The sequence below is a fragment of the Emys orbicularis genome, chromosome 4 (genome assembly GCF_028017835.1).
Source record: "Emys orbicularis isolate rEmyOrb1 chromosome 4, rEmyOrb1.hap1, whole genome shotgun sequence".
In the NCBI taxonomy this organism is placed as follows: domain Eukaryota; kingdom Metazoa; phylum Chordata; order Testudines; family Emydidae; genus Emys; species Emys orbicularis.
Genome location: NC_088686.1, coordinates 61,267,045 through 61,291,819, shown reverse-complemented (window position 1 = coordinate 61,291,819; position 24,775 = coordinate 61,267,045). Strand labels below are relative to the sequence as shown.

General features: G+C 48.8%; 1 protein-coding gene across 1 annotated transcript in view; it reads left to right on the top strand.

The window, feature by feature from the left end:
* Positions 1-577: 577 nt before the first annotated feature.
* Positions 578-24,775, top strand: part of PLCB2 (phospholipase C beta 2) — a 59,839-nt gene continuing 35,641 nt past the window's right edge. Inside the window, exons 1-5 of the mRNA XM_065404271.1 lie at positions 578-908; positions 8,244-8,321; positions 11,975-12,043; positions 23,489-23,629; positions 24,103-24,182. Coding sequence (XP_065260343.1) covers positions 825-908; positions 8,244-8,321; positions 11,975-12,043; positions 23,489-23,629; positions 24,103-24,182 — 452 coding nt within the window. The 5' untranslated portion in view covers positions 578-824. The remainder of the gene's footprint in view (positions 909-8,243; positions 8,322-11,974; positions 12,044-23,488; positions 23,630-24,102; positions 24,183-24,775) is intronic.

The following is a 24,775-nucleotide window of genomic DNA, read 5'->3' as shown; positions in this document are numbered from 1 at the left end:
TGAGGTAACCTGAACTAGGAAGGATGACCTAGTGAATAAGGGTCTTCCTAAGGACTCAGATGAGTTTAATTCCTGGTTCAACCACAGATTTCCTATATGACATTGGCAAATCATTAAATGTACCCTGTCTCAGGTTCCTCCCTCTGTAAAATGGGTATAATATTTCTTTACCTCACAGGGATATTGTGAGGATAATTCCATTAAAGATTTGAAGTGTTCAGATGCTCCAGTGATGAGAACCATATAGGTAGAATATGCACTGTAAAATAAATGCATTCCTTGACCCAGGTAGATGGTTCCGTAGTGTTGAGGGGGCTGATCACATGTGGCCAGGCTCACTGGTGCTCTTGTGCTGGTGTCTGTTGAAATTGATAAACGACTGGGTGGTTCACTGGCAGAGACTGCACTTGTTCTAAAGAAAAAAATTTAAGGAAGTTCTGTCCGGAAGTGTCTGCTGAACGTTACTCTTCAGTAGTGCAGAGTTCTAAGGAGTAGATCTCTCCTAGAGTGTGTGCATGCGTGTGTTTCTCTCAGCCCATCCCAGGCTTTCCTCTTGCGTAAGCTTCATTTTCTCCTCCCTGTGCTGGGACCCACCTGCTTGTTTGGAGAACCGCTGATTTACAATGCAGATGAGCGGCTCCTTGCTTGTCTGTGCTGGTCGTCCCTAAGTTTCCCTGGCATATAAAAGGTTGTTTGGTGCCTGATGCCAAGGGCAGCGGTGGCAGAGAACACAATGTGAGAGGCAGAGATCAAGAAGAGGGGGGCCAAGAAAGAGCGAGCCCCGCAGCTGCCCTGTTGGCTGAGGGGCAGATCTGTGGGACAGAATGTCGATGCTCACACCCATCCTGATGCCCCTCGAGGTGAAGGAGTATCTATCCAAGGGCGAGCGCTTCATCAAGTGGGACGACGTGAGTACCTGGCCTTTCACTGCATGTACTGGGGGCACGGAGAAGGCCGAAGTCCTGCTGGAGGGCTGGGAGTGCTTGCTCATGTGTGCATGTGTGTGTGGGCAGCCGGTATGCAAGAAAGTAGGAGGGGGCAATGGGAAAATGTATGTCTGCTGTATGTGTGAGCACCTGATGCATGGAGAGGGATGGGTGGATGAGGGGGATGCTGAGTGAGTGCATGTGTGTGTGGGTACCAGGGGTGGGTGATGTGGGCCTGCGTGTGTGTGGGAGGTCAGGGCAGTGCACTCTGACCCCCACGGGCACAGGCAGTTGTGTCCTAGTTCCATGAAGGAGATCTCTGATGGCATGATCAAGGCCCCCCTTCTGTCCAATGGGGTCAGCCTAGGGAAAGATGGAAAGTCAGTGTAGCTCCCCTCCTCCTCCCCAAGACAAAGGAAACGTGTCCTTGGTGCTGTAGGTCTCCCTGTGCCAACAGGGTCACTCCCTGCACTCAGAGATCTCCAACGAGGTTGGCCAGGGTATGGGTCTCAAGCAGAAGGGCTCTCCAGTTTTGCAGAGGGAGGGGAAAAAATCAGATCAGGAGTTGCTTCCCCTTCTGGTCGGAGTAAGTGGGTGTGGCCGTGAGCTGTTTCCTTCTCTCCCAGCCCTGTTCGCGAACAGGGAAGATGTGTTTAGTCTGTGAGCTACAGAACTTGCATGGGATATAGGGGCCCAAGTGGCTGCTCAGTCCATGCTTTCACCAGTGTTAGGAAGGAGGCTCAAGTATAGGCTTATTTCCCCACCATTCTGGGTTGGGCTCAAGGGCCTGCTTTGGTTGGTTTTTAGCTGAGGACTGTGAAGAGCTGCTCGCTCATCCATCTTCTTGTGTCTGCAAAGTGACTGGTTTGAGTTATCCATTGAGTACCCATCACAGTCTGGGGGAAGGGGTTTGGAACAGGAGTGAAGGAGGAAATTCATTTGCTAAATATTCCTCTGAGTCTAAGAATCTGTGCTCATTGTCTCCCAGGAAGGCCTCCAGCATTCCCCCAGGCAGGGATATGGGGCAGCTGTCCAGCTCTTTATTTTAGAGCCAGATCTCTGTGCCTTTTAAGATTTACTCATCACTAGAGGTAAGAGTCAATAGACTGGGGGGGAGCTATGGATATATGATAGTTTGCCTGGATCTGGGGGAAGCTTTTACACAATATGGCAAAAGAGACACAATTTAAAGGTACATAAGTGGCTATGTAGTGGGTGATGGTGAGCTACTCAAGTGGATGCAGAACTAGTTTGAAGACAAAGGGCCCTCCTTTGTAGAAGCAGTATGGGATGAAAGAGGCGACTGGGGACATGCAGTAATCAATGATCTGCAATGACAATCTAGCAGTGATCAAGCCAGTAGGTGATGTAGCATGCAGATAGCAGAGATGGATGATGGTAAGTAATACAGGTCAAAATGACACTGGGAGAGCTCAGCAACATGGGCAGATGCTCCTCCTGACACGTATAATTTGCTGTAGAAAATAAGTGAATGAGGCCAGAGCTGAGTGGAACACAGATATATCTATCTTTAATCATGATTGCTGCTAGCAGGTTTCTAATGTGGCTTCCTTAGTATTTTGTTTCTGAGAACAATGTTGGCCAAACACGCATAGTCTAAAGCCGGCATTTTCAAGTGGCCACCAATTTTCTGTCCCTGTTTTTGGGTCGCCACCTTAAGACAATTAGAATCTGATTTTTAAAGGCCTTCCCTTGGAAATACTGGGTGCTCAGCACCTCTAAAATCCAAGGTGTCTCAAACTGATCATCTAAGAACTGAACCCTCTGGTCTCCCCCCAAAAACACTGGCCACTGCTGAAAATGCTGGCCTTAGTCCTTAGGTAGTCGACAGCATGGCTCTCCAGCAAAACATATCCCTAATCAGGATTTGGTTATTCCATTCACATTTCTCCATCTTGTCATGCTTCCTGTCCCACATGTGTGTGTGCGGGGAGGGGGGGGGCAGGGGTGCTGCAAAGGGAAATGGTGAGACATCTTGGGCTGCAGTGTTGTCAGTGGGCTGGCAACACTTGGCTCTCCTTTTCCCTCTCATTGAACTGGATTTTGGGATCCCTTTGTTTTCTCAGCACCTGACCAGATTAGGATCCTGACTAAAGCTAGCTGCTTTAAACGGTATCCAGATTAGGTGCTGTTGGTGGGCAGGGGGAAACGTTTTGATGAAATGAAGGAGATTACGTCAGCTTCATCCGTCAAGGAGGTATTTCCTTTGCAGTCTCGGAGTCGTACTGGAACCACCACGGCTTTTGGATTCCCAGGGAGCAGCAATGGCCTACCGGGTCTTTAGCACCTTCAACTGGCCCAGCAATTGGAGCTTTCCCTCTAACGGAGGACATCCTCCTCTAGGCTGACTTACTTTAATGTATTTTATTTAATTAGATTGAAACTTCTAGGGGGGAGGGATCATCTTTACTCTGTGTTTGTACAGTACCCAGTTCAAAGGGGGTACCATCCAGAGTAGGGAGTCTGAGTGTTACTGTAATACAGATGATACCTAATCATTATAGCCACCTTGAAGACCACTCCAAAGCCTCAGCTAATGCAGAATGTGCTTGGCCATCTCTTAAGTGGGGCAAGCAGATGTGAATATAGCAGTTGGGATATATTACCGACCACCTGACCAGGATGGTGATAGTGACTGTGAAATGCTCAGGGAGATTAGAGAGGCTATAAAAATAAAAAAACCTCAATAATAATGGGGGATTTCAACTATCCCCATATTGACTGGGTACATGTCACCTCAGGACGGGATGCAGAGATAAAGTTTCTTGACACCTTAAATGACTGCTTCTTGGAGCAACTAGTCCTGAAACCCACAAGAGGAGAGGCAATTCTTGATTTAGTCCTAAGTGGAGCACAGGATCTGGTCCAAGAGATGAATATAACTGGTCCGCCTGGTAACAGTGACCATAATATTATTAAATGTAACATCCCTGGAGCAAGGAAAACACCACAGCAGTCCAACACTGTAGCATTTAATTTCAGAGAGGGGGGCTACACAAAAATAAGAAAGTTAGTTAAACAGAAATTAAAAGGTACAGTGCCAAAAGTGACATCCCTGCAAGCCGCATAGAAACTTTTAAAAGACACTATAATAGAGGCTCAACTTAAATGTATACCCCAAATTAAAAAACATAGTAAGGGAACCAAAAAAGTCCCACCGTGGCTAAACAACCAGGTAAAAGAAGCAGTGAGAGGCAAAAAGGCATCCTTTAAAAAGTGGAAGTTAAATCCTAGTGAGGAAAATAGAAAGGAGCATAAACTTTGGCAAATGAAGTGTAAAAATATAATTAGGAAGGCCAAAAAAGAATTTGAAGAACAGCTAGACAAAGACTCAAAAAGTAATAGCACAAAAAAATGTATGTACATCAGAAGCAAGAAGCCTGCTAAACAACCAGTGGGACCACTGGACGATCAAGATGCTAAAGGAGCACTCAAGGACGATAAGACCATAGTGGAGAAGCTAAATCAATTCTTTGCATCAGTCTTCACGGCTGAGGATGTGAGGGAGATTCCCACACCTGAGTCATTCTCTTTAGGTGACAAATATGAGAAACTGTCCCAGATTGAGGTGTCATTAGAGGAGGTTTTGGAACAAATTGATAAACTAAACAGTAATAAGTCACCAGGACCAGATGGTATTCACCCAAGAGTTCTGAAGGAATTCAAATGTGAAATTTCAGAACTACTAAATCTAGTCTGTAACTTATCATTTAAATCAGCTTCTGTACCAAATGATTGGAGGATAGCTAATGTGACGCCAATTTTTAAAAAGGGCTCCAGAGGTGATCCCAGCAATTACAGGCCAGTAAGCCTGACTTCAGTACCAGGCAAACTGGTTGAAACTATGGTAAAGAACGAAATTGTCAGACACATAAATGAACATAATTTATTGGAGAAGAGTCAACATGGTTTTTGTAAAAGGAAATCATGCCTCACCAATCCACTAGAATTCCTTGAGGAGGTCAACAAGCATGTGGACAAGGGGATTCCAGTGGATATAGTGTACTTAGATTTTCAGAAAGCCTTTGACAAGGTCCCTCACCAAAGGCTCTTGAGGAAAGTAAGCTGTCACGCGAAAGGAGGGAAGGTCCTCTCATGGATCAGTAACTAGTTAAAAGATAGGAAAGTAAGGGTAGGAATAAATGGTCAATTTTCAGAATGGAGAGAGGTAAATAGTGGTGTCCCCCAGGGGTCTGTTCTGGGACCAGTACTATTCAACATATTCGTAAATGATCTGGAAAAAGAAGTAAAGATTGAGGTGGCAAAATTTGCGATGATACCAAATTACTAAAGATAGTTAAGTGCCAGGCAGACTGCAAAGAGCTACAAAAGGATCTCACAAAACTGGGTGACTGGGCAACAAAATGGCAGATGAAATTCAGTGTTGATAAATGCAAAGTAATGCACATTGGAAAACATAATCCCAACTATACATATAAAATGATGGGGTCTAAATTAGCTGTTGCCACTCAAGAAAGAGATCTTGAGTCATTATGGATAGTTCTCTGAAAACATCTATTCAATGTGCAGTGGCGGTCAAAAAAGGTAACAGAATGTTGGGAATCGGCAAGAAAGGGATAGCTAATAGACAGAAAATAGCATATTGCCTCTATATAAATCCATGGTACGCCCATATCTTGAATACTGCGTGCAGATGTGGTCGCCCCATCTCAAAAAAGATATATTGGAATTGGAAAAGGTTCAGATAAGGGCAACAAAAATGATTAGGGGTATGGAACGGCTTCTGCATGAGGAAAGATTAATAAGACTGGGACTTTTCAGTTTGGAAGAGACGACTAAGGGGGATATGATTGACGTCTATAAAATCATGACTGGTAAATAAGGAAGTGTTATTTACTACTTCTCATAACACAAGGACTAGGGATCACCAAATGAAATTAATGGGCAGCAGGTTTAAAACAAACAAAAGGAAGTATTTCTTCACATAACACACAAGCAGCCTGTGGAACTCTTTGCCAGAGGATGTTGTGAAGACCAAGACTGTAACGGGGTTCAAAAAAGAACTAGATAAGTTCATGGAGGAGAGGTCCATCGATGGCTATTAGCCAGGATGGGCAGGGATGGTGTCCCTAGTCTCTGTTTGCTAGAAGTTGGGAAAGGATGACAGGGGATGGATCACTTGATGATTACCTGTTCTGATCATTCCCTCTGGGGCACCTGACATTGGCCACTGTCGATAGACAGGATACTGGGCTAGATGGATCTTTGGTCTGACCCAGTATGGCCATTCTTAAGTTCTAAATGTGGCCAGATTCAGTTTTAAACATACTTCTAGTGAGAACAAATTATAAGCATCCTGAACGTACAATCCTTATAAGTTCATGCAAGTAGCTCCATTCACTTCAGTACATTGTGACCCATGGCACATAAGTAAGAGGTCATAAAGCCCCTGTGTGGGCTACTCCCATCGCAGACCACAGTGCAGGGATTAAATAGCCTTCATGGAGCCACATATCGGGGCTTGGAGTGTGCAGGGCCTTAATTCCATTCATACAAAGCAGCAGCCAGTGCAACTGAGCCAGCACAGAGTGGAAAGTAAGCTCTGCCAAGTAAAGGGATGGAACAACTTACTTTCTCCCTGGAGCAATGGAAAACCAGACACCAAACTGTGACTCTCTATGTCACAATTATGTCCCAGGGCCAGTGCAGGGCAGCAAAGCTACAAGCTGTCCCTTACAGAAGGTAACTCCTCAATTGATCCCTAAGTGATTATTGGAAATGGATCCCTTGAACAGGAAATAGGATTTCTAAGGTGAAATTCTGGCCCCCTTAGAGTCAATGAGAGTTTTGCTCTTGATTTTAGTAGGGCCAGAAATTCACCCCAAGTGATGTTTTGATTTTTGCATATCTCTGCATATATTAGGGGGCAAAGTTAAGGTGGGTGAGGCAGTATGAGTCAAGGGAAATGATGGTGAATGAGAAAGGGTCATTCCACAAAGGAGAACAGCCTGGCTCCCCTAGCTGTTCATTTCCAGACATTTTGGGATTTGGGGTTTCTTCTTATTTAAAGTGATGAATTTTTGCAAAGAAAGTACTATAAATTTGGGGTGTGAGATGAAATTAATTGAAACATACTTGTAATTTATAATCACAAACCTTATATAATCCGTGCTCTGCACTGGCTCCCAATCCACCCCCAAGAGCAAGTGAAGGATTTTATTATCTACAAAGCTCTGAATGGTCTGGGTTCCCACATCCATCTCACCTGCTATGCCACATCACAGCAGCTGTGTTCCACAAGGCAGCTCTTGCTCTCTGTCCCTGGGGTTGAACTCCAGGGCATGGGCAGCAGGACATTCTGATGGAAGATCCTCATCTCTGAAATTCACTCCCTCCTGCAGTCTCTCACAGGCCAGCCTTGATGCATGTGTTTTAGGATGCGTGTGCTCAGTCTGTCTTTTTCTTCATGTGGGCCTATAGCCAAAGGGGAGAAGCCTATCCTGTTAAGAAAAGGAGATAGAGGCAGGGATGACCATGGTTTGTGCCAATTCTCAGCAAGAGTTCATGATAATTTATGCAACATCTAAGATCTCACAAAGTTGGGTGATTGAATAAACTCTGTTTGAACCCAGTTGTAGCTAGCATGGATCTGTTCCTCATATGAACAGGAAGGAAGGAGGTCCTTCTGGGCTTTTCTACACTGAAGACCCTGTTTGGTTTTAAAAAGCTTGGTTTGGTGGGAGAGTGTGGGAAATCTAGAAATGTGGCTGGTGGGGTCCTCATTTGCATGTCAATGTCCAGAATGCTCTTCCAGCTCCTAGCAGTGAGCTCAGGGAACTAACTGAGAACTATGGGGACATGGGTAGGTATGTGTATCCACATGATCTTTCTGCCTATTGCAGAACAGGAGAGAAAGTGGCAGTGAAAGGAGGGAGTGGAATGATGAGAGGGAGAGCATGACAGACAGATGGTTATTGCCGTGTTTAGTGCTCACGGAAGGTGCCAACCCTGGAGATTTAAGTCCCTTGGATACTCATAGGGGAGGTACAGGACACAGTGCAACATATCCTTCCTTCCCACTTTGCTGCCAATGTGCCTCGGCTCAGCATTGATCTGGAGGCGGGACCCACCATTAGGGGTAGCAGCAGTATAGGTTAGTATAGCCTCCATAACCCTTGGCTCTCACTTGCTGGAGCTGAACTCAAACCAACTAACCGCTTTACACAGACCACAGAATAGTCAGAAGGTGATTCACCAAGTCTGGGCTGCAGGGGAAACTACATTCCCTTACAGATTCTCCAAAGCTTTAAACCTTCTTTCTCCTGGTTTTGTCAGGACACAACGAATGCTTCGCCTGTGATTCTCCGGGTAGATCCAAAGGGCTTTTACTTATATTGGACATATCAGAATAAGGTAAGTGCTGAGCTTTCCAGCTGTGTCTCTGAATTGGAGTTTGTAAAAGTACCCAGAGTAAAGGGGCTTGGTCAGCAGTCAGACAGCTAACCACAGAACACATCCCATCTTAGAAGAAAGCAGCACACAAGGGCCTGGGGACTGCCACTTGTTCTGTGGCAGGTGCCCCTGCAGGAATTTCCTGGGCAATTCCAGGAAAGAGCAGGGAATCAGAGGAACTAGGCTGCAGGTGTTGATGGGAAATGAACACTTTCTTGTCACAGGTTTTGTTTGCACTGTATAGCTCGTTAGTTCCATGCATCTCATAGTACTTTACAAAGGTGAGCAAGCATTAATATCCCCATTTACCAGACAGGCTGAGTGAATTGTCCAGAATGAGTTAATGGCAGAGCTGGGGCTACAACCCAGGACTCTCGAGTGAGAGCCCTGTGCACAGCCTACTAGGCCAAAAGCTACAACTATTACATGCCTCAAACACGTATGGATTATGCTTGTAGCTAAGTCGTGTGCTGATGCTTCCAAGAGCTATGTATGAAGTTTATCCAGGCATGAGCTGAAAAAAGGGAGGAAGGAAGAAGATGGAAGACAGCACACCTCAGTTCCAGAGGGAGCTATTGGTTCCTCCAGTGCTAAACTGGAACACACAATTGTATATCTAGCTGGGCGGTGTGATTCCCAGCTTGCGTAGATGTGCTTGCGCTAGCTTGCTAAAAATAGCAATGTAGCCAGGGTAGCATGGGGAGCGGCTCATGCTAGCCGCCCAAGTACATAGCCGTTGGATCCCTGGGTATGTACTTGGGTGGCTAGCCCAAGCAGCCACCTCTGCTGCCCTTGACACATTGCTATTTTTAATGTGCTTGCTTAATCAGAGCTAGTGCGGGTACATCCACACAAGCTGGGAATTACACCTCCCAGCTCAAATGTAGACGTACCCAGCAAGGGAGAGGTAGATCGGAGCATGCAGACTCTCCCATAGCTGGAGCAAGGGGTGGAGAGGAGCAGGGATACTGGAACAGTTTGTATAGTGGGGGTGCTGAGAACCATTGAACCAAACTGTAAACCCTGCATATAATGGAAACCACTTCAAGCCCGTGTGTGAGGCAGCACCCCTAGTTCCAGCACCTAAGCAGGCAGAGTGCTGGGAGATGGCAGGTGGGAGGCTGGGCCTACATACTTCCGCTTTCTAGTCCACTGTGGTTCAGCTTCACTTCCTTCTCATGACCCACATACTGACGCATGGCAGATAAAGAGACAGCAGCAGTAACATTGCAGAGTAGTACTAGCTAGGACTATTTGGGTGCTATTAGTGACATCTTCGCTGTGACGGTTTCCTTGTAACAGTGATTGCCAGTGCCAGCTGGGGCTCCAGCGTAGTGAACTCCCTCACAGCGGTGCCACAGTAACTCTTGTCGGCACAGCAGTTGTGTGAGATAAGGAGCTGTTAGCAGCAGCAACTTATGCTGTTATATTCCCCTGAAATGAAATGTCTGCATTCCCTTCTGCTGTGTGTCTCCTCCTGAAACATTTGGCATTCTGCTTGAGGGCACTCTAGATCTACTCATCATGGTTGCAGGAGTGGAGCTATAGGGAATGCTATAGGGCAGGGGTGGCCAACCTGAGCCCGAGAAGGAGCCAGAATTTACCAATGAACATTGCTAAAGAGCCACAGTAATATGTCAGCAGCCCCCCATCCGCTACCCCCCCAGCGCCTGCAGCCCCCAGCGCCTCCTGATCACCGTCAGCCCCGCCAATCAGGGCCTCCCCCTCCCTCCCCACGCCTCCCGCCTGCTGCAATCAGCTGTTTTGCAGTGCACAGGAGGCTCTGGTGGGGTGGGGGGAGGAGCAAGGGCATGGCAGGCTCGGGGGAAGGGGCAGGGGCCTTGGGAGAAGGGGTGGAGTGGTGGCAGGACCTGGGGCAGAGCAGGGGGTTGAGCAGTGAGCACCCCACAGCACATTGGAAAGTTGGCGCCTGTAGCTCCAGCCTCAGAGTCAGTGCCTATGCAAGGAGCCGCATATTAACCTCTGAAGAGCTGAATGCGGCTCTGGAGCCACAGGTTGGCCACCCCTGCTCTAGGTGTCTGCTTTCTCCTGCAACACAGCGGAACAAGTGGGCAGCTCTGGAACAGACTTACAAAAATCAGGAGAAACACCAGTTTTTGTAAACCTGACAGACACTGTGACTGCCCCCTCCCTTCTCCCTAAAATAGCAGATGTGCAGGGTATGTAACTGGTGCGAGAGGTTCAGAGCTGGGGAAGGCAATGGGGACAAGGCCTGCTGCTATTTGGGCAAAGAATGCTTATTCTGCGGAAGGGTGTGAGCAGCAGGCCTGGTACTTGAATTGTGGAGTTGTGGGGAGTAGGCTTGCTGCTGTGGGTGGAGACACAGGTCAAGTGCCTAATTTTACTAGGAAATGCAGTACTAGTTGATTAGCGTCTAGTACAAACTGTAAGCAAATCTGAGAGCCACAGGGCACATCTGCCTGCTTTACATCCTAGGAGAAGCATTTGTCTGGCACCTTTCCCACTCTGAGAGAGTCTCTGGGTGTTGTGTGAGCTGACAACGGCTGCTGGGTGTAGCTGATAGGCAGGCTGCTGGCTGCTGGCAGTATGGGTTGGCATGGGCCATGGGTTGGCCAGTCTGGAGAGTGTGGCCATGGCAACGAGTGGGCGGATGCAGCCACAGAACAGGCTGACCCCAGTAGATTATGTGGGTGACATGGGTGATTAGCAAAATGACACTGGTGGGGGCAATAGGCAGGCTGATGACATGGGTAACAGGTGAGGGACTGGGGTGAACTGGACTGTAACAGGCTACTTTCCATGGCTGGGCTGGTAGCTGATTCAGTTGCCCAGCACACACACCATATTGCTGATCCCAGGTCCAGTGGTAACTGCTTGGCCCTAACAGGCCTTGAAGGCACCCGTATGGGAGCAAGATGTCATGTTATTAGGGGAGGAGCTATGTTAATTATTGTATTAAACCTTTGAGTCTGCCATTGTGAACTAGATGTTTCCACAAGTGTGAGCAGACTTGGCCGGAGCTGAGTGCTTGTTCAGTTAGTATAAGTGCTGTGCCTTCCCTCCTGAGTGCTTACTAAGCATTGCACATCCTGCCAGATGTTTCCAGGACTCTATGCAGAGTCCCTATTTTCACTTCAGAGATACTACCCTGTCTGATTAACTGGGCTTTACTGAACAGCAATCCACCCCTGCTATAGCCTTTCGCCTGCCTCCTTCTTAGGGCAAGTTTGTGGCATGCCCTTTGGTGGGTGTGCAAGGTGCTCTCCCTCAGGGCAGGAGCTTGACGGAATTGCAGCCCTTGTGCTCTGTTGCCCCCAGAAACTGTTCCCTGCCAGGACCTCCACCCCAAAAAGGAAGGAGGTGGAACCACATATCACCGTCCCTCTGCACTGGCCAGGGGAGCAGTCAGCTTACACAGTGTTGCAGGTGCAGCAGGTGCTGTCTCTGTGTGGCTGGGAGTTGTGGCATTGTTCCTGCTCTGGAAGTGCAGCTCCACACTGACCCCAATGCAGGGCTGTGAGTGAGAGCCACCAGAGAGCCCGGCCATTCCCTTTCTAACCCTTCCCTCTCTTGCTGTCCTTGCCCTTCCTCCTCCAAGTGCCAGCCTCCTCCTTGTTTTTATTCTTTTGCAGGAAATGGAATTTTTGGATATAACCAGCATCCGAGACACCCGAGTAGGAAAATTTGCCAAAATCCCCAAGGTGAGTCTGTGGCCCTTTTCTGTCCAAGGCTGAGCCCTTGCTGGAGCATGTGCGATGTGTTTATATAGATAGTATCTTTCATACTGCCCTGAAGGTATCTCAGAGCACTACACAGAGCTCTCTCTAACCAATGGATTAGAAACTAGCAAAGCAGTGACTGTGGAACCAGTATCACTCTTCTTATGCAGGTAACCAAACGTCTCAGATGAAGAGTGCCATATCTTAACAGTCCTAGTGCTACGTTGCACATGAGCACAAACCTTGGCCTAGGACACCTGTCATTTTCAGGCTTGGAAACAAGAGTGTTACCACACTGGGCAGTACGGGCACTTGTATATGGGAGAGGGTGAGAAGCAAGCATGGGTCCATAGCCTGTAAATTCATGTGGGCTTAAATTGCTGAACGAGAGATTTAGGTTAGACCTTAGGGAAAAATTTTTTAACTGTACAGGTAGTTATGTACTGGAACAAATTATCTAGGGAGACTGTGGAATCTCTGTCGTAGTTATTTAAGAACAAGTTAGACAAATACCTGTCAGGGATGGTCTAGAATTAGATGATACTTAGTCCTGCCTCAGTGCAGGGGACTGGTCTAGATGACCTATTGAGGTCCCTTCCAGTCCTATAGTTCTGTGATTTACAAATACTGGGGGAGGAGACAGGCAGGGAAAGGCTCACTGCTTGGTGGGGGTGCCTGTTTGGCACCCTGGGGCACGGAGCTGTCTGGCCCCCACTCCTGTAATGGTTAGTTTTATTTAGGAATTGAATTTTATACTAAAATGGCAAAAGTTACTGGGGGCAATGAGGGCAGAATCCTCCATTAAAATACATGAATTCTAGTTCGGCCAGACATCAGGAAGGTGTGCCCCATGCTTCTGTGTCCCACTGTGTTCCCAACTCCCACATGGTCCAAGTGACTCTTTCCCATGGGCAACAGCAAGCGCTGAGGGAACTTCACCTGGATAACTCCTCTCCCTCAACTCCCTGGTAGCTACCTGTGCTGCTCAGAGTGATGGGGTCTTAAATCTTGTGAGAACTGGGAGCTGCGGGGCCCTCCATGCACGTCAGCAGAACGGCCCTCACCATTGTGAGACTTAGAAAATGCTCGTCAGTAAGCCTTGTCCCGATGTCTAGGGATAGGGCAGGGCTAATAAGAAAGTGAGCATTACATCTTACTATTGGGCTTAGATTTTCCTTAGACATGTTCAGCAATCATACTCGCTGCCATATTGTGGAGCTGCTGCCTTATAACAACTCCCTCAGGTTGCCCAGCATATAGCACTGGAGTAAAAGCTGACTACCATTTAGTTGCCACAGCTTTTTGATGTTGGCATTGTGTTTGAGAGTGAGGAAAGGCTTTCTCTCCAACTCTAGCAGTCGGCATGGTTCTTTGCCTATATTTGCATAGGAGAGTTTGTTTCCCTGGCTTCTAACTCTGGTTTGTTCAGGTGCGGCTATTAGGGAAATCAGGGGAGTGGAAAAAGAGGGGAGAGCTGAGATTAAAGCTGAATCACTGGGTTGCTGGTTTATAAAGTACATTTCTACTGTCCCATTTTGGCTGGGGCATGAATTATAGGGCAGATACCTCTCCTGCTTTTTAATGATCTCATCCCTGTTTTTACATGTCAATCTCATGTAAAATGGCACCGTGTCTGATTGTGTTGTGAAATTGCAGCATGACATGCGGAAACTGTCGTGATATAATAAGGGAGTGTGGTCTGAGCTTTAGACTGGGAGCTAGAATTCGTGGGTTCTGTCTGCAGCTCTGACTCTGTGGGCTGGTGCAAGCAACCTTTATGTATGGCAGCCATATGGCCTCCTTCACCACAGTATCTGAGCGCCTCACAAACATGATTGAATTTATCCTCACAACACCCCCCTAAGTAAGGTCATTCCCATTTAACAGATAAGAAATGGAGGCACACAGAGAGTATGTGACTTGTCCAAGGTCATATGCGAAGTCTGTGGCTGGGAGTTAAAGCCAGTCCAGGGCCTTAACCGAAAGACCATCCTTCTTCCCTATTTAAAGCTTTCCCATGCCTCTATTTCCCTATCTGTGAAATGGGGATAACAATTAATTTTACTGGAGTGTTGTGAGGCTTCCTTAGTTAATGTTTATAAAGTGCTTTGAGGATAAAAAGCGGCAAACATGATGTTATGTCATGGTGAGATGACAGTATGAAGATATTGCCAGTACTGAATGTGATGAGTTTGTCTAGCAGAACAAACTCAAAGGTAGCAGTTCTAGATGACAGCTTTCAGACTGTCACGACTCAACTGTGAGCAACAAAGGGACCTACCTGCATGATAAGCAACACCAAATAACAGAAAAGGAAGGGGAGGAGGAGACAGCTTCTAACAAATACAGGAAACTTCTTCAACATAAACCACAATTTCTCTATTGTCTCAGTTTCTTGGTGTAGTACGTGGGAGATAAATAATTTGGACAACAGCCAGCAGGTCTGTAGGATGAAGTTTAAATTCAAGACTAAAATCATATGACATGAAGCCTTTTGTAATGAGGATCAGTAGGGTTGCCAACTTTCTAATCGCACAAAACCGAACACCTCTTCCCTGAGGCCCTGCCCCTTCTCTGAGGCCCCCTCCCTCCAACACTCACTCTCCCCCACCCTCACTCACTTTCACTGGGCTGGGGTTGGGGGTTGGGGTGAGGGCTCCAGCTGGGGGTGTGGGCTCTAGGATGGGACCAGAAATGAGGGATTCAGGGTGTGGGAGAGGGCTCTGGGCTGGGGCAGAGAGTTGGGGTGCGGGAGGCGGTGAGGGCTCTGGCTGGGGATGTGGGCCCTCGGGTGGGGCTGGGGATGAAAGGTTTGGGGTGCAGGAGGGGCTCTGGGCTGGGACTGAGGGGTTTGGCGGAGTATGGGCTCCAGGAGGGAGTTTGGGTGCAGGAGGTGGCTCAGGGCTGGGGAAGGTGGTTGAGGTGAAGGAGGTGGTATGGGCTCCGGGAGGGAGCTCAGGGCTGGGGTAGGGGGTGCGGGGTGCGGGCTCCAGTCGGGTGGTGCTTATCTCAGGTGGCTCCCGGTCAGCAGTGCAGCAGGGCTAAGGCAGGCTCCCTGCCTACCATAGCGCCACACAGCTCCTGGAAGCAGCCGGCATGTCCGGCTCCTAGGCGGAGGGGCCAAGGGGCTCTGCGCGCTGCCTGCACCCTCAGGTGCCGCCCCCACAACTCCCATTGGCCACGGTTCCCAGCCAATGGGAGCTGCAGGGGAGGCGCTGTGGAGGCGGGGGCAGCGTGCGGAGCTTCCCTGATTGCCACTCTGCCTAGGGGCCACAAGGACATGCCAGCCACTTCCGGGAGCCGTGCAGAGCCTGGGGAGGCAGGGAGCCTGCCTTAGCCCTGCTGCGCCACTGACCAGACTTTTAACAGCTTGGTCAACACTGCTGACCGAAGCCGCCAGGGTCCCTTTTCAATCGGGCATTCCGGTCGAAAACCGGACGCCTGGCAACCCTAAGGATCAGTGAAGTCTGACCTGAGCATACCAGGGGCCTTGCTGTGTAGGCAGAGGCAAAAAGGGAAGCATGTGCTATACACATACTCCTCTGCATTGGTCAGAAATCACAAAATAAAACTACAAGACTGTGCTAGAGATTTCTACTCTGTTATAAAATAAAAGTCTTATGGGTGATTTTTAAAAAAAGTCTTTGTTCCAGTCTTTCCCCTCCCCTCCCAACACTTCAAATGCATTCATGTTATGTTGGCTGTTGGAATCACCCTATGAGAGGAGGTGCTTTGCTCTTGGTAGACACAGATGCTAGTTTTATAGTCCTGGGGTGGTATCTACCTTTTCCTAACGGTGGATGTTTACCACAGACTCAACTAGCATTGAACTCTCCAAAAATATAATAGAAAATGCCTGAAAAAGAACACCTTGTAATTTATAGCATGCCTTTGGGTATACATTGCATTTTGCAAGCACATAAGAAGTTCTGGGTACTGAGCTGTTTGAAAATCTGGCCATTTACAATCCAAATGTGAACAGAAAACTCGGTGGCAGGAAAGGAAGAGCTGGGATTTGAATTGTAAAATAGAATACAAGCATGTATTTGCATGTGTTTTACAAGAATATATCTTCACTGCAGAGTTAGCCCAGCCAATAGCCCAGGTGTTGCCCTAGCCCCCCTTCTCTCCACATGTAAGGGGACTGTTGGCCCCTTGTAACGATGCTGCCTTTGGTGGGACACTTCTGAGAGTGTCAATTCAGGACAAATTGCTTAGAGCAGGGCAGTTACAGCCCAAGGCACACCAAAGGCAAACCAAACCAGCCAAATGGAGAGGACTTCGGTTTTACCCCACTGGCTAACCACAAGTTAGGGGGGAGGGATAGCTCAGTGGTTTGAGCATTGGCCTGCTAAACCCAGGGTTGTGAGTTCAATCCTTGAGGGGGCCACGTAGGGATCTGGGGCAAAATCAGTACTTGGTCCTGCTAGTGAAGGCAGGGGGCTGGACTCGATGACCTTTCAAGGTCCCTTCCAGTTCTAGGAGATAGGATATCTCCATTTAAAAAAAAAAAAAAAAGTCACACAAGCAATTCCCTTAGACACTCCAGTATCACCACTCGTTATGGGGATGAATGGTTATGAAAACCAATACCCCAGTAAAAGGAAAAAGGTTCTCCTGATCCCACAGGACCAGACCCAGGTCAATATACAAATCAGATCTTACCCACAAATCACGCTGTGGCCAGTCCTTTAGAATCTAAAATCTAAGGTTTATTCATAAAAGGAAAAATATATAGAAGAGAACTAGAATTGGTTAAATGGAATCAATTACATACAGTAATGGCAAAGTCCTTGGTTCAGGCTTGTAGCAGTAATGGAATAAACTTCATGTTCAAATCAAGTCTCTGGAGTACATCCACAGCTGGGATGGGTCATTCAGTCCTTTGTTCAGAGCTTCAGTTTGTAGCAAAGTCCCTCCAGAGCAGGGCTGGCTCTAACTTTTTTGCCGCCCCAGGCAAAAAAGAAGAGTGCCGCCCCGCCGTAACACCCCCCTCCCCCCCCCCCCCCCAGCGCCGCACCGCGCCGTGCCACACCGTGCTGCCCAAACACCCGCCCCCCCCCGAGCGCCGCACCGCCCAAAGCCCCGCCCCCCCCGAGCGCCTCGCCGGGCCGCACAAACCCCCGGAGCACTGCTCCGGGCCGGGCCGCACAAACCCCCGAGCGCCTCGCCGGGCCCCCCAAACCCCCACTGTGCCGCGCCGCACTGCCGAAACGCCCCCTGCGCTGCCCGGCCAAAACAAAAACAAAAAACAAAAAAAAACCCTCAAGCGCCGCCCCGCCGAACAAAAAAAAACAAACAAAAAAAACCACCGCGAGCGCCCCCTGCCACCCCAACATTGGCCGCCCCAAGCACGTGCTTGGTCGGCTGGTGCCTGGAGCCGGCCCTGCTCCAGAGGCAAGAAGCAGGATTGAAGTCAAGGTGGAGGGGTTTTCAGGGTCTTCTATATTCTCTGCCCATGGAAGGTTACAGCAGCAAGATGGAGTTTGGAGCCACATGGGCAAGCCACATGTCCATGCATGACTCGGTTCTTTACAGGCCGATGCCATTGTTTACATGTTAGTTTGAACGTTCCCAGGAAAGCTCAGATGTGGATTGGTGTCTCCCAAAGTCCATTGTCAGTTAAGTGTTTCTTGATTGGGCACTTACTGAGAATAGTTCTTTCTCAAGAAGCTGACCAAATGCTTCACTGAGGGCATGGCTACACTTGCAGATGTAGAGCGGTTTGAGTTAAACCAGCCTTCGTAGAGCGCAGTAGGGAAAGCGCTGTAATCTGTCCACCCTGACAGCTGACAGCGCACTGGCGTGCCCACATTAGCAGCTCTTGCAACAGCCACAGAGAGCAGTGCATTGTGGTAGCTATCCCAGCATGCAAGTGGCTGCAACGTGCTTTTCAAATGGGGGTGGGGTGGGGTGCAGTGTGACAGGGAGTGTGTTGTGTGTATGTGGGGGGAGAGAGTGGGGTTTTGGGGGGCTGAGAGCATGTCAGCATGCTGTCTTGTAAGTTCAGACAGCAGCAGACCTCCCCGCCCCCACCTCTCTCTCTCATACACAAGCAATCTCGGAACAGATAAACATGCCAGCTGTCAAACAGAGCTTTCAAAGGGCATATCCAAAACAATGACAAGAGTGGCCACTTGACTCAAGGGGATTATGGGACGTTTCTGGAGGCTGATCAGAGCGCAGTAATGCAACACCTCGTTCACACTGACGCTGGGGCGCTCCAGCAGGGGCGCATCAAATGTTATTCTACTCGCCGAGGTGGAGTACCAGGAGCACTCTAGCTGTGGAATCAGAGCGCTCTAGGTGCCTTGCCAGTGTGGACGGGTAGTGAGCTAGTGCGCCCGGGGCTCCTTTAATGCACTGTAATGCGCAAGTGTAGCCAAGCCCTGAGGCTACTTAGAATCAAAACACTTTGAGATACAAATACATAGCCAATATTCATAACTTCAACTACAAAAATGATACACACATATAGACAGCGTAATCATACCCAGCAAATCATAACCTTTCCATAGACACCTTACACGACAACCTTTGTACAATATTTGCTGCAAATCTATAATAGTGGTTGCAACAATTATCTATATGGTCACAGGATATGTCAGTAACGTCACACCCCTTACTAAAACTTAGTGGGTGGTTTTGATTGGCTAGCTCCCAGTACCAAAAGAAAGGGGAAGGATCGATGGGAAATCAGGCCCCTGAGACTGACAGTCCCCAAGAACAATGGGGAGAGGCCAATGCTCCAGGTCAGCCTGATTGACAGGTGGGCAGGCTAATGAGGGAGTCAGGAGGTTCTATCCACCATGAGAGCTGGAATTGCCTGGAACAGACATACCGACAGCGTGGGGCCAAGCTAAGGAGAAAGCAGGAGCCCGAGCTGAGCTGGAGAGCAGGGTCACGCCGGCCAGAGAGAACCAGAGAAGTAGTCCTGAGAGCAGACCTGTGCTGGGAGGAGAGCTGCAGCAACCAGAGCCAGGGGGGCCAGAGAAGCAGCCCAGGCGGCTGGAGGCAGAGCAGCAGCAGTGCCGAGGCAGAGTGGAGCTGGGGCTGGAGCTGGAGCAGTCCAGAGCGGGGTGCAGTGAGCAACTCGGAAGAACGACAGGGGAGCTGGGCAGTGGGCCCAGCGCAGGGAGACGCCCCAGCCAAGGGGCCTTACAGGCCAGACTTGGAGGGGGATCATAACCCCGACGGGGGGCTGACACTGGGAAGAAGGGTCCTGCCACCTAGAGCCTGAAGGCCTGTGGCCACCGCCAGAGCAAGTGTCCAACCCGCAGCAGCCCTGTAGCACAGCCAGGGCCGGAGAAGGAGGCCTGGGACGTGTGAGGAACAGACTGTGGACTTCTCTTACATTCCAGAGATGCTGTTTGTGATGTCCCCTTCCCACAGAGCGGGGTGACATGTTTTCCTTTAACCTTTCCCATTTTTCCTTATTTTTTCAAAATTACTTGCTGTTTAATGAATTGTATTTGCTTTGAACTGTATGGAATGATCAGTGGGTCATGGAAGCATCCAGAGCAGAGAGAGCATCCAGGAGTGTGGACACCCTAGACCCTGACCTAAGTGACCACGACAAGGTTGGGGATTTGAGCCCTAGGAATCCTGGGCCCCGCCTTGTTGGGGTTACAAGGACTCTGCCACACAGGAGCGTGGAAGGAGAGCCCTCGAGCTCAGGCAGTCCTCTGAATAAAGGGAGTGGGAGCAAGGACTCAGATCTTTTCGCTAGCCCGTTTCACCAGGGTAGTGTATAAGCCAGGAAAGTGCCCCACAATAGCGGGACCATTCCCCTGCTTACACATGCACAAAAACCTCTAACCCTGGCTAAGAGGGTGCTTTAAGCCTGAGCTAGCAAGCACAGCTGAGGGCATAGCTTTGATCTTGGGTTTTGCTTCAGCCTGGGCTGGCAGCCCACCCTACTTTGTGGTGAAAATACAGGATAATCAAGCACTGGTGCTGGTAGACCTCCAATCCTATCCCACAGCTCTACCTGGGAGGTACTTTCTGGTCTATCTTCTCCCTTCTTCTGCACTGGCTTTTTGACCTCACGTTTGCCTGCTTTGTTTCTGCTGCACTTCCACAGCATTTGAATGGAGGTGCTGTCCAAGAAGCCCTCCTCTTGTGCTGCCAGTTGGCCAGAAGATGTGATGTCAGTAAGACCCATAATTTGGGGGAATTTGTATGCTTAATGGATAAGAAAGAAAAAGAGAAAGAAAGAGCAGTCCCAGTCAGGTGCACTACAAATCACTTTGAAGTTTGCAGACTGAATTCCTTAATGACATTCTCATTAAAAATTCTTGCAGCCAAATGCTGTTTGCTTTTGCCTTCAAAGCTATCTGCAGTAATGAGGAGTATTTCCCCTTGAAAATTATTTACCTAAAGCATTGTTCTCATGTTCTTCCTACAGACAGCACTCCATGCTAGGTAAGAGAGAGCACCAGGCAAATGAATTAATAGAGTGGTCCAGTTTAATGTATCACTAAGAACTATAGGATAGCACACCAGAAATTCATCCCAGTACATGGACTAGTACAGCACCAGTGTGGATGCAGTTACATGGGTAGCACTTAGCATGGACGGAGCATCCCCACTGCAAAGCTAGCCACACCAGGGTAGGCTAGCTTGGACTTACTGTGAGGTGAAGACATAGAATCATAGAATCATAGGACTGGAAGGGACCTTGAGAGGTCATCTAGTCCAGCCCCCTGCACTCATGGCAGGACTAAGTATTATCTAGACCATCCCTGACAGGTGTTTGTCTAACCTGCTCTTAAAAATCTCCAATGATGGAGAGTCCACAACCTCCCTAGGTAATTTATTCCAGTGCTTAACCACCCTGACAGTTAGGAAGTTTTTCCTAATGTTCAACCTAAACCTCCCTTGCTGCAATTTAAGCCCATTGCTTCTTGTCCTATCCTCGGAGGTTAAGAAGAACAATTCTTCTCCCTCCTCCTTTTAACAACCTTTTATGTACTTGAAAACTGTTATCATGTCCCCTCTTAGTCTTCTCTTCTCCAGACTGAACCCAATTTTTTCAATCTTCCCTCATAGGTTATGTTTTCTAGACCTTTAATCATTTTTTTCCCTCTTCTCTGGACTTTCTCCAATTTGTCCACATCTTTCCTGAAATGTGGCACCCAGAACTGGACACAATACTCCAGCTGAGGCCTAATCAGAGTGGAGTAGAGCGGAAGAATTACATCTTGTGTCTTGCTCACAACACTCCTGCTAATACATCCCAGAATGATGTTTGCTTTTTTTGCAACAGCGTTACACTGTTGACTCATATTTAGCTTGAGGTCCACTATGACCTCCAGCTCCCTTTCTGCAGTACTCCTTCCTAGGCAGTCATTTCCCATTTTGTATGTGAGCAACTGATTGTACCTTACTTGGGCCAAATTCAGAGGTGAGTGAAAGTGATTCTAAGAGACGGCCACTTACACTTTCCTCAGCTTGTAAGTTACACTAGTGTAGACTCAGTCTCCCTTATACCTACACCCACTAGACATCACCTCTGAATCTGGCCCTGAATCTGGTAGTGAATTAGAAGTTTAGCTGCACATATGCAGCAAGAAGTCTTTGGGCCCGCTTCTGCTCCCACTGAAGTCAATGGCAGTTTTGCTATTGACTTCAAGAGGGGCAGGATCAGGCCCTTTGTTTGGTTTTGGTTGGAGGATTACATTTATATAGTGAATTTAATGCACTTCTTTCATGATTTGTGAATGTTACTTATTTCATTGTAAATGGTACCCAGCACCTCAGCACCTTACATTTGGGAGATTTTACATGGTGATGAAGAAAATTAATGAAAAATAATTCTACAAAGATTCTGTAAAAAATGACATGTATTATCCCTAATGTGATCCAGTAATGAAATGCATATTACACCAATCAGATAAAGTCTATACTTGTCTAACTCAGGCTCTGGTGGACCACAGATGGGGGGGAGGAGGATGGAGGGAAGGCAGGTTCCAGAAGTGAGGGGCTCTGACACTCATTTTACAGAGGGACCAAGTCCAGGAACTGGCAGCAAGTGTGACTCAAGCGATCGCAACTACTGGCACAAGACACAGGGAGAGAGTCCATCTTTCAGATAACTGGGTCCTAGACCATGCAGGGCTTTAAAGATCATAACTAACACTTCCAACTGCACTGGGAAGAGATGATGTTATGGTGATGCTGGAGTAAGGAGTACAGCAGTAATCTAGCCTTAAGGCTGTCATGTGATGGCGACAAGCAGCCTGGCTCTAATAAGCTCAGGAACCCTGCTTCAGTAGTGTCTGTCACCTTATTCCATATGTTACAACATCTGCAATGTCTGCAAATTTGGACTGGAGATAGGGTTGCCAGGTGTCCGGTTTTCGACTGGAACACCCAGTCGAAAAGGGACCCTGGCGGCTCCAGTCAGCACTTCTGACCGGGCCGTTAAAAGTCTGGTTGGTGTGGGGCTGGCAGGCTACCTACCTGGCTCCGCGTGGCTCCCAGGAAGCGGTCAGCATGTCCCGCTGGCTCCTAGGCATAGGGATGGCCACCGGGACTCCATGCCCTGCCCCAAGCGCCAGCTCCGGAGCTCCCATTGGCCAGGAATCACTGCCAATGGGAGCTGCCAGGGCGGTACCTGTGGGCAGGGGCAGCACACAGAGCCGCCTGGCTGTGCCTCCGCTTAGGAGCTGGAGGGACATGCCGGTCGTTTCCTTGGAGCCGCCTGAGCTAAGTACCACCTGAAGCCCACACCCCAAATCCCCTCCCGCACCCGAACCCCCTGCCCCAGTCCTGAGCCCCCTCTCACACCTCAAACCCATCATCCCCGGCCCTATTCCAGAGCCCACATCCCCAGCCGGAGCCCTCACCCTCCCCACACCCCAACCCCCTGCCCCAGCCCAGAGCCCCCTCCTGCACCCTGAACCCCTCATTTCTGGCTCCACCCTGGAGCCCACACCCCCAGCCCAGAGCCTGTATGCCCTCCCGCACCCCAACCCCCTACCCCAGCTTGGTGAAAATGAGCAAGTGAGGGTGGGGGAGAGCGAGCAATGGAGGGAGGGGGGATAAAATTAGCAGGGGTGGGGCCTCAGAGAAGGGGTGAGGCAGGGTGGGGCCTTGGGGAAGGGGTGGAGCAAAGGTGTTCAGTTTTTTGAGATTAGAAAGTTGGCAACCCTAACTGGAGATCTTGCAAGAAGAAAGTTTCTCCTGAGATCTCTTGGTCAGATCAGAAATGCCAGGCTGCTCTAGTACTTCTTCACATTCCCACTGGACCCAGGAAGTACAGGAGCCCACAGTGAAAATGAATAATATAAAAAGTTTTCTAAAAACTTTTTCCAGCTTCCATAAAGGTTGAATGGAAATTTGGATAAAGGTTTGGGTTGGGTCTTGTTTTCCTGGTGTCAGTTTACCCATCCCCCTTCATTCGTACCTTGTTTCCCTTTGCAGAGCCAGAAGCTCCGAGAGGTTTTTAACTTGGATTTCCCAGACAACAACTTCCTGCTCAAGACTCTGACTGTTGTGACCGGCACTGATATGGTGGATCTCACATTCCACAACTTTGTCTCCTACAAAGAGAGAGTTGGCAAGGTATCCGAGACCTCAGGGGAATGGACCACCAGGGACGTCTAGGAATCGCGGTATAAGCGGAAAGAGGGAGGGTGGGAATTCTAAATCTCTGATTCTTGAGCATGACTGACAAGCTCGCCGGCTGCAAGGGACAGGAATCCAGTTCCAAAAGAGAGGGGGGTACAGTGCCTTTGAGCCCCTGCAAGCAGAAGGAGGGAACTGATGTGCTGCTGCTGTTCACTTCATCCTCCTCCTCCTGCAGTTAAAGTGGACAAAGAGAAGGAGAGGAGGGTAAGTGCAAGGTCCCACTGTAAGCAGGTGTAGAAACAGGAGCTCAAGATTAGGCAGGTGGAGGGACCGGAGGGTGCACACTGCTCCTCAATGTAGCCAGGCTGCGAGGACGGGATGGGAGGTCAGCGCCATTCAGCGTGCAGATGCCATGTCCTGATTGGTGCCACTTTTCTAACCTCTGATTGCATTTATTTTGTTCCCAGAGCTGGGCTGAGGATATCATGGCCATCGTTAGAAACCCACTGACATTCAATGCATCTCGCTACACTTTCCTGGAGAAAATGTAAGTGGTTTCCAATTAATGTTCCTCTTTAAAACTCCAACCCATTGCTCTCCCTGCCTGTCTCCATAGGGAATGATGCCAGGGTGGGCTCCTTGGGAGCAAAGGGCTTCTGCAATTCAGCAACAAACCTTGTCTAAACTCAGTTGCCCATAACAACAGGTGCAATGCCGGTATCTGGGCTGTATGTCACTTTGGGTGCATGTACACTGCACCCTTCCTTTAGCGGTGTGTAGGGTGCATACATGCGTAGTCTCCGTAGAATGGGTATAAATAACAGTGTAAACACTGAAGCCTGGCTTAGGCAAGCAGAGTAAAGACATGCTTGAAGGGTGTGGGTACATACCCGAGTACATGCCCTAGATGGTTCTCTACTCACCCAAGCCATGCCTACCCATTTACACTGCTGTTTTTAGCAATGTAGCGTCCTGTTGCCTCCCCATTGATGGAGCCCTTCCCCCACTGAAGGAAAGGCTCTGGCAGTGGTGAAAGGGTGTCCATTACTTGCAGTGATTGGCTGTGGTCAGTTTGGAATCCCTGAGTCGTCTTCTTCTGCATCTGCCATCTGTAGTTTGCTCTGTTGATTGTTCTTTCTG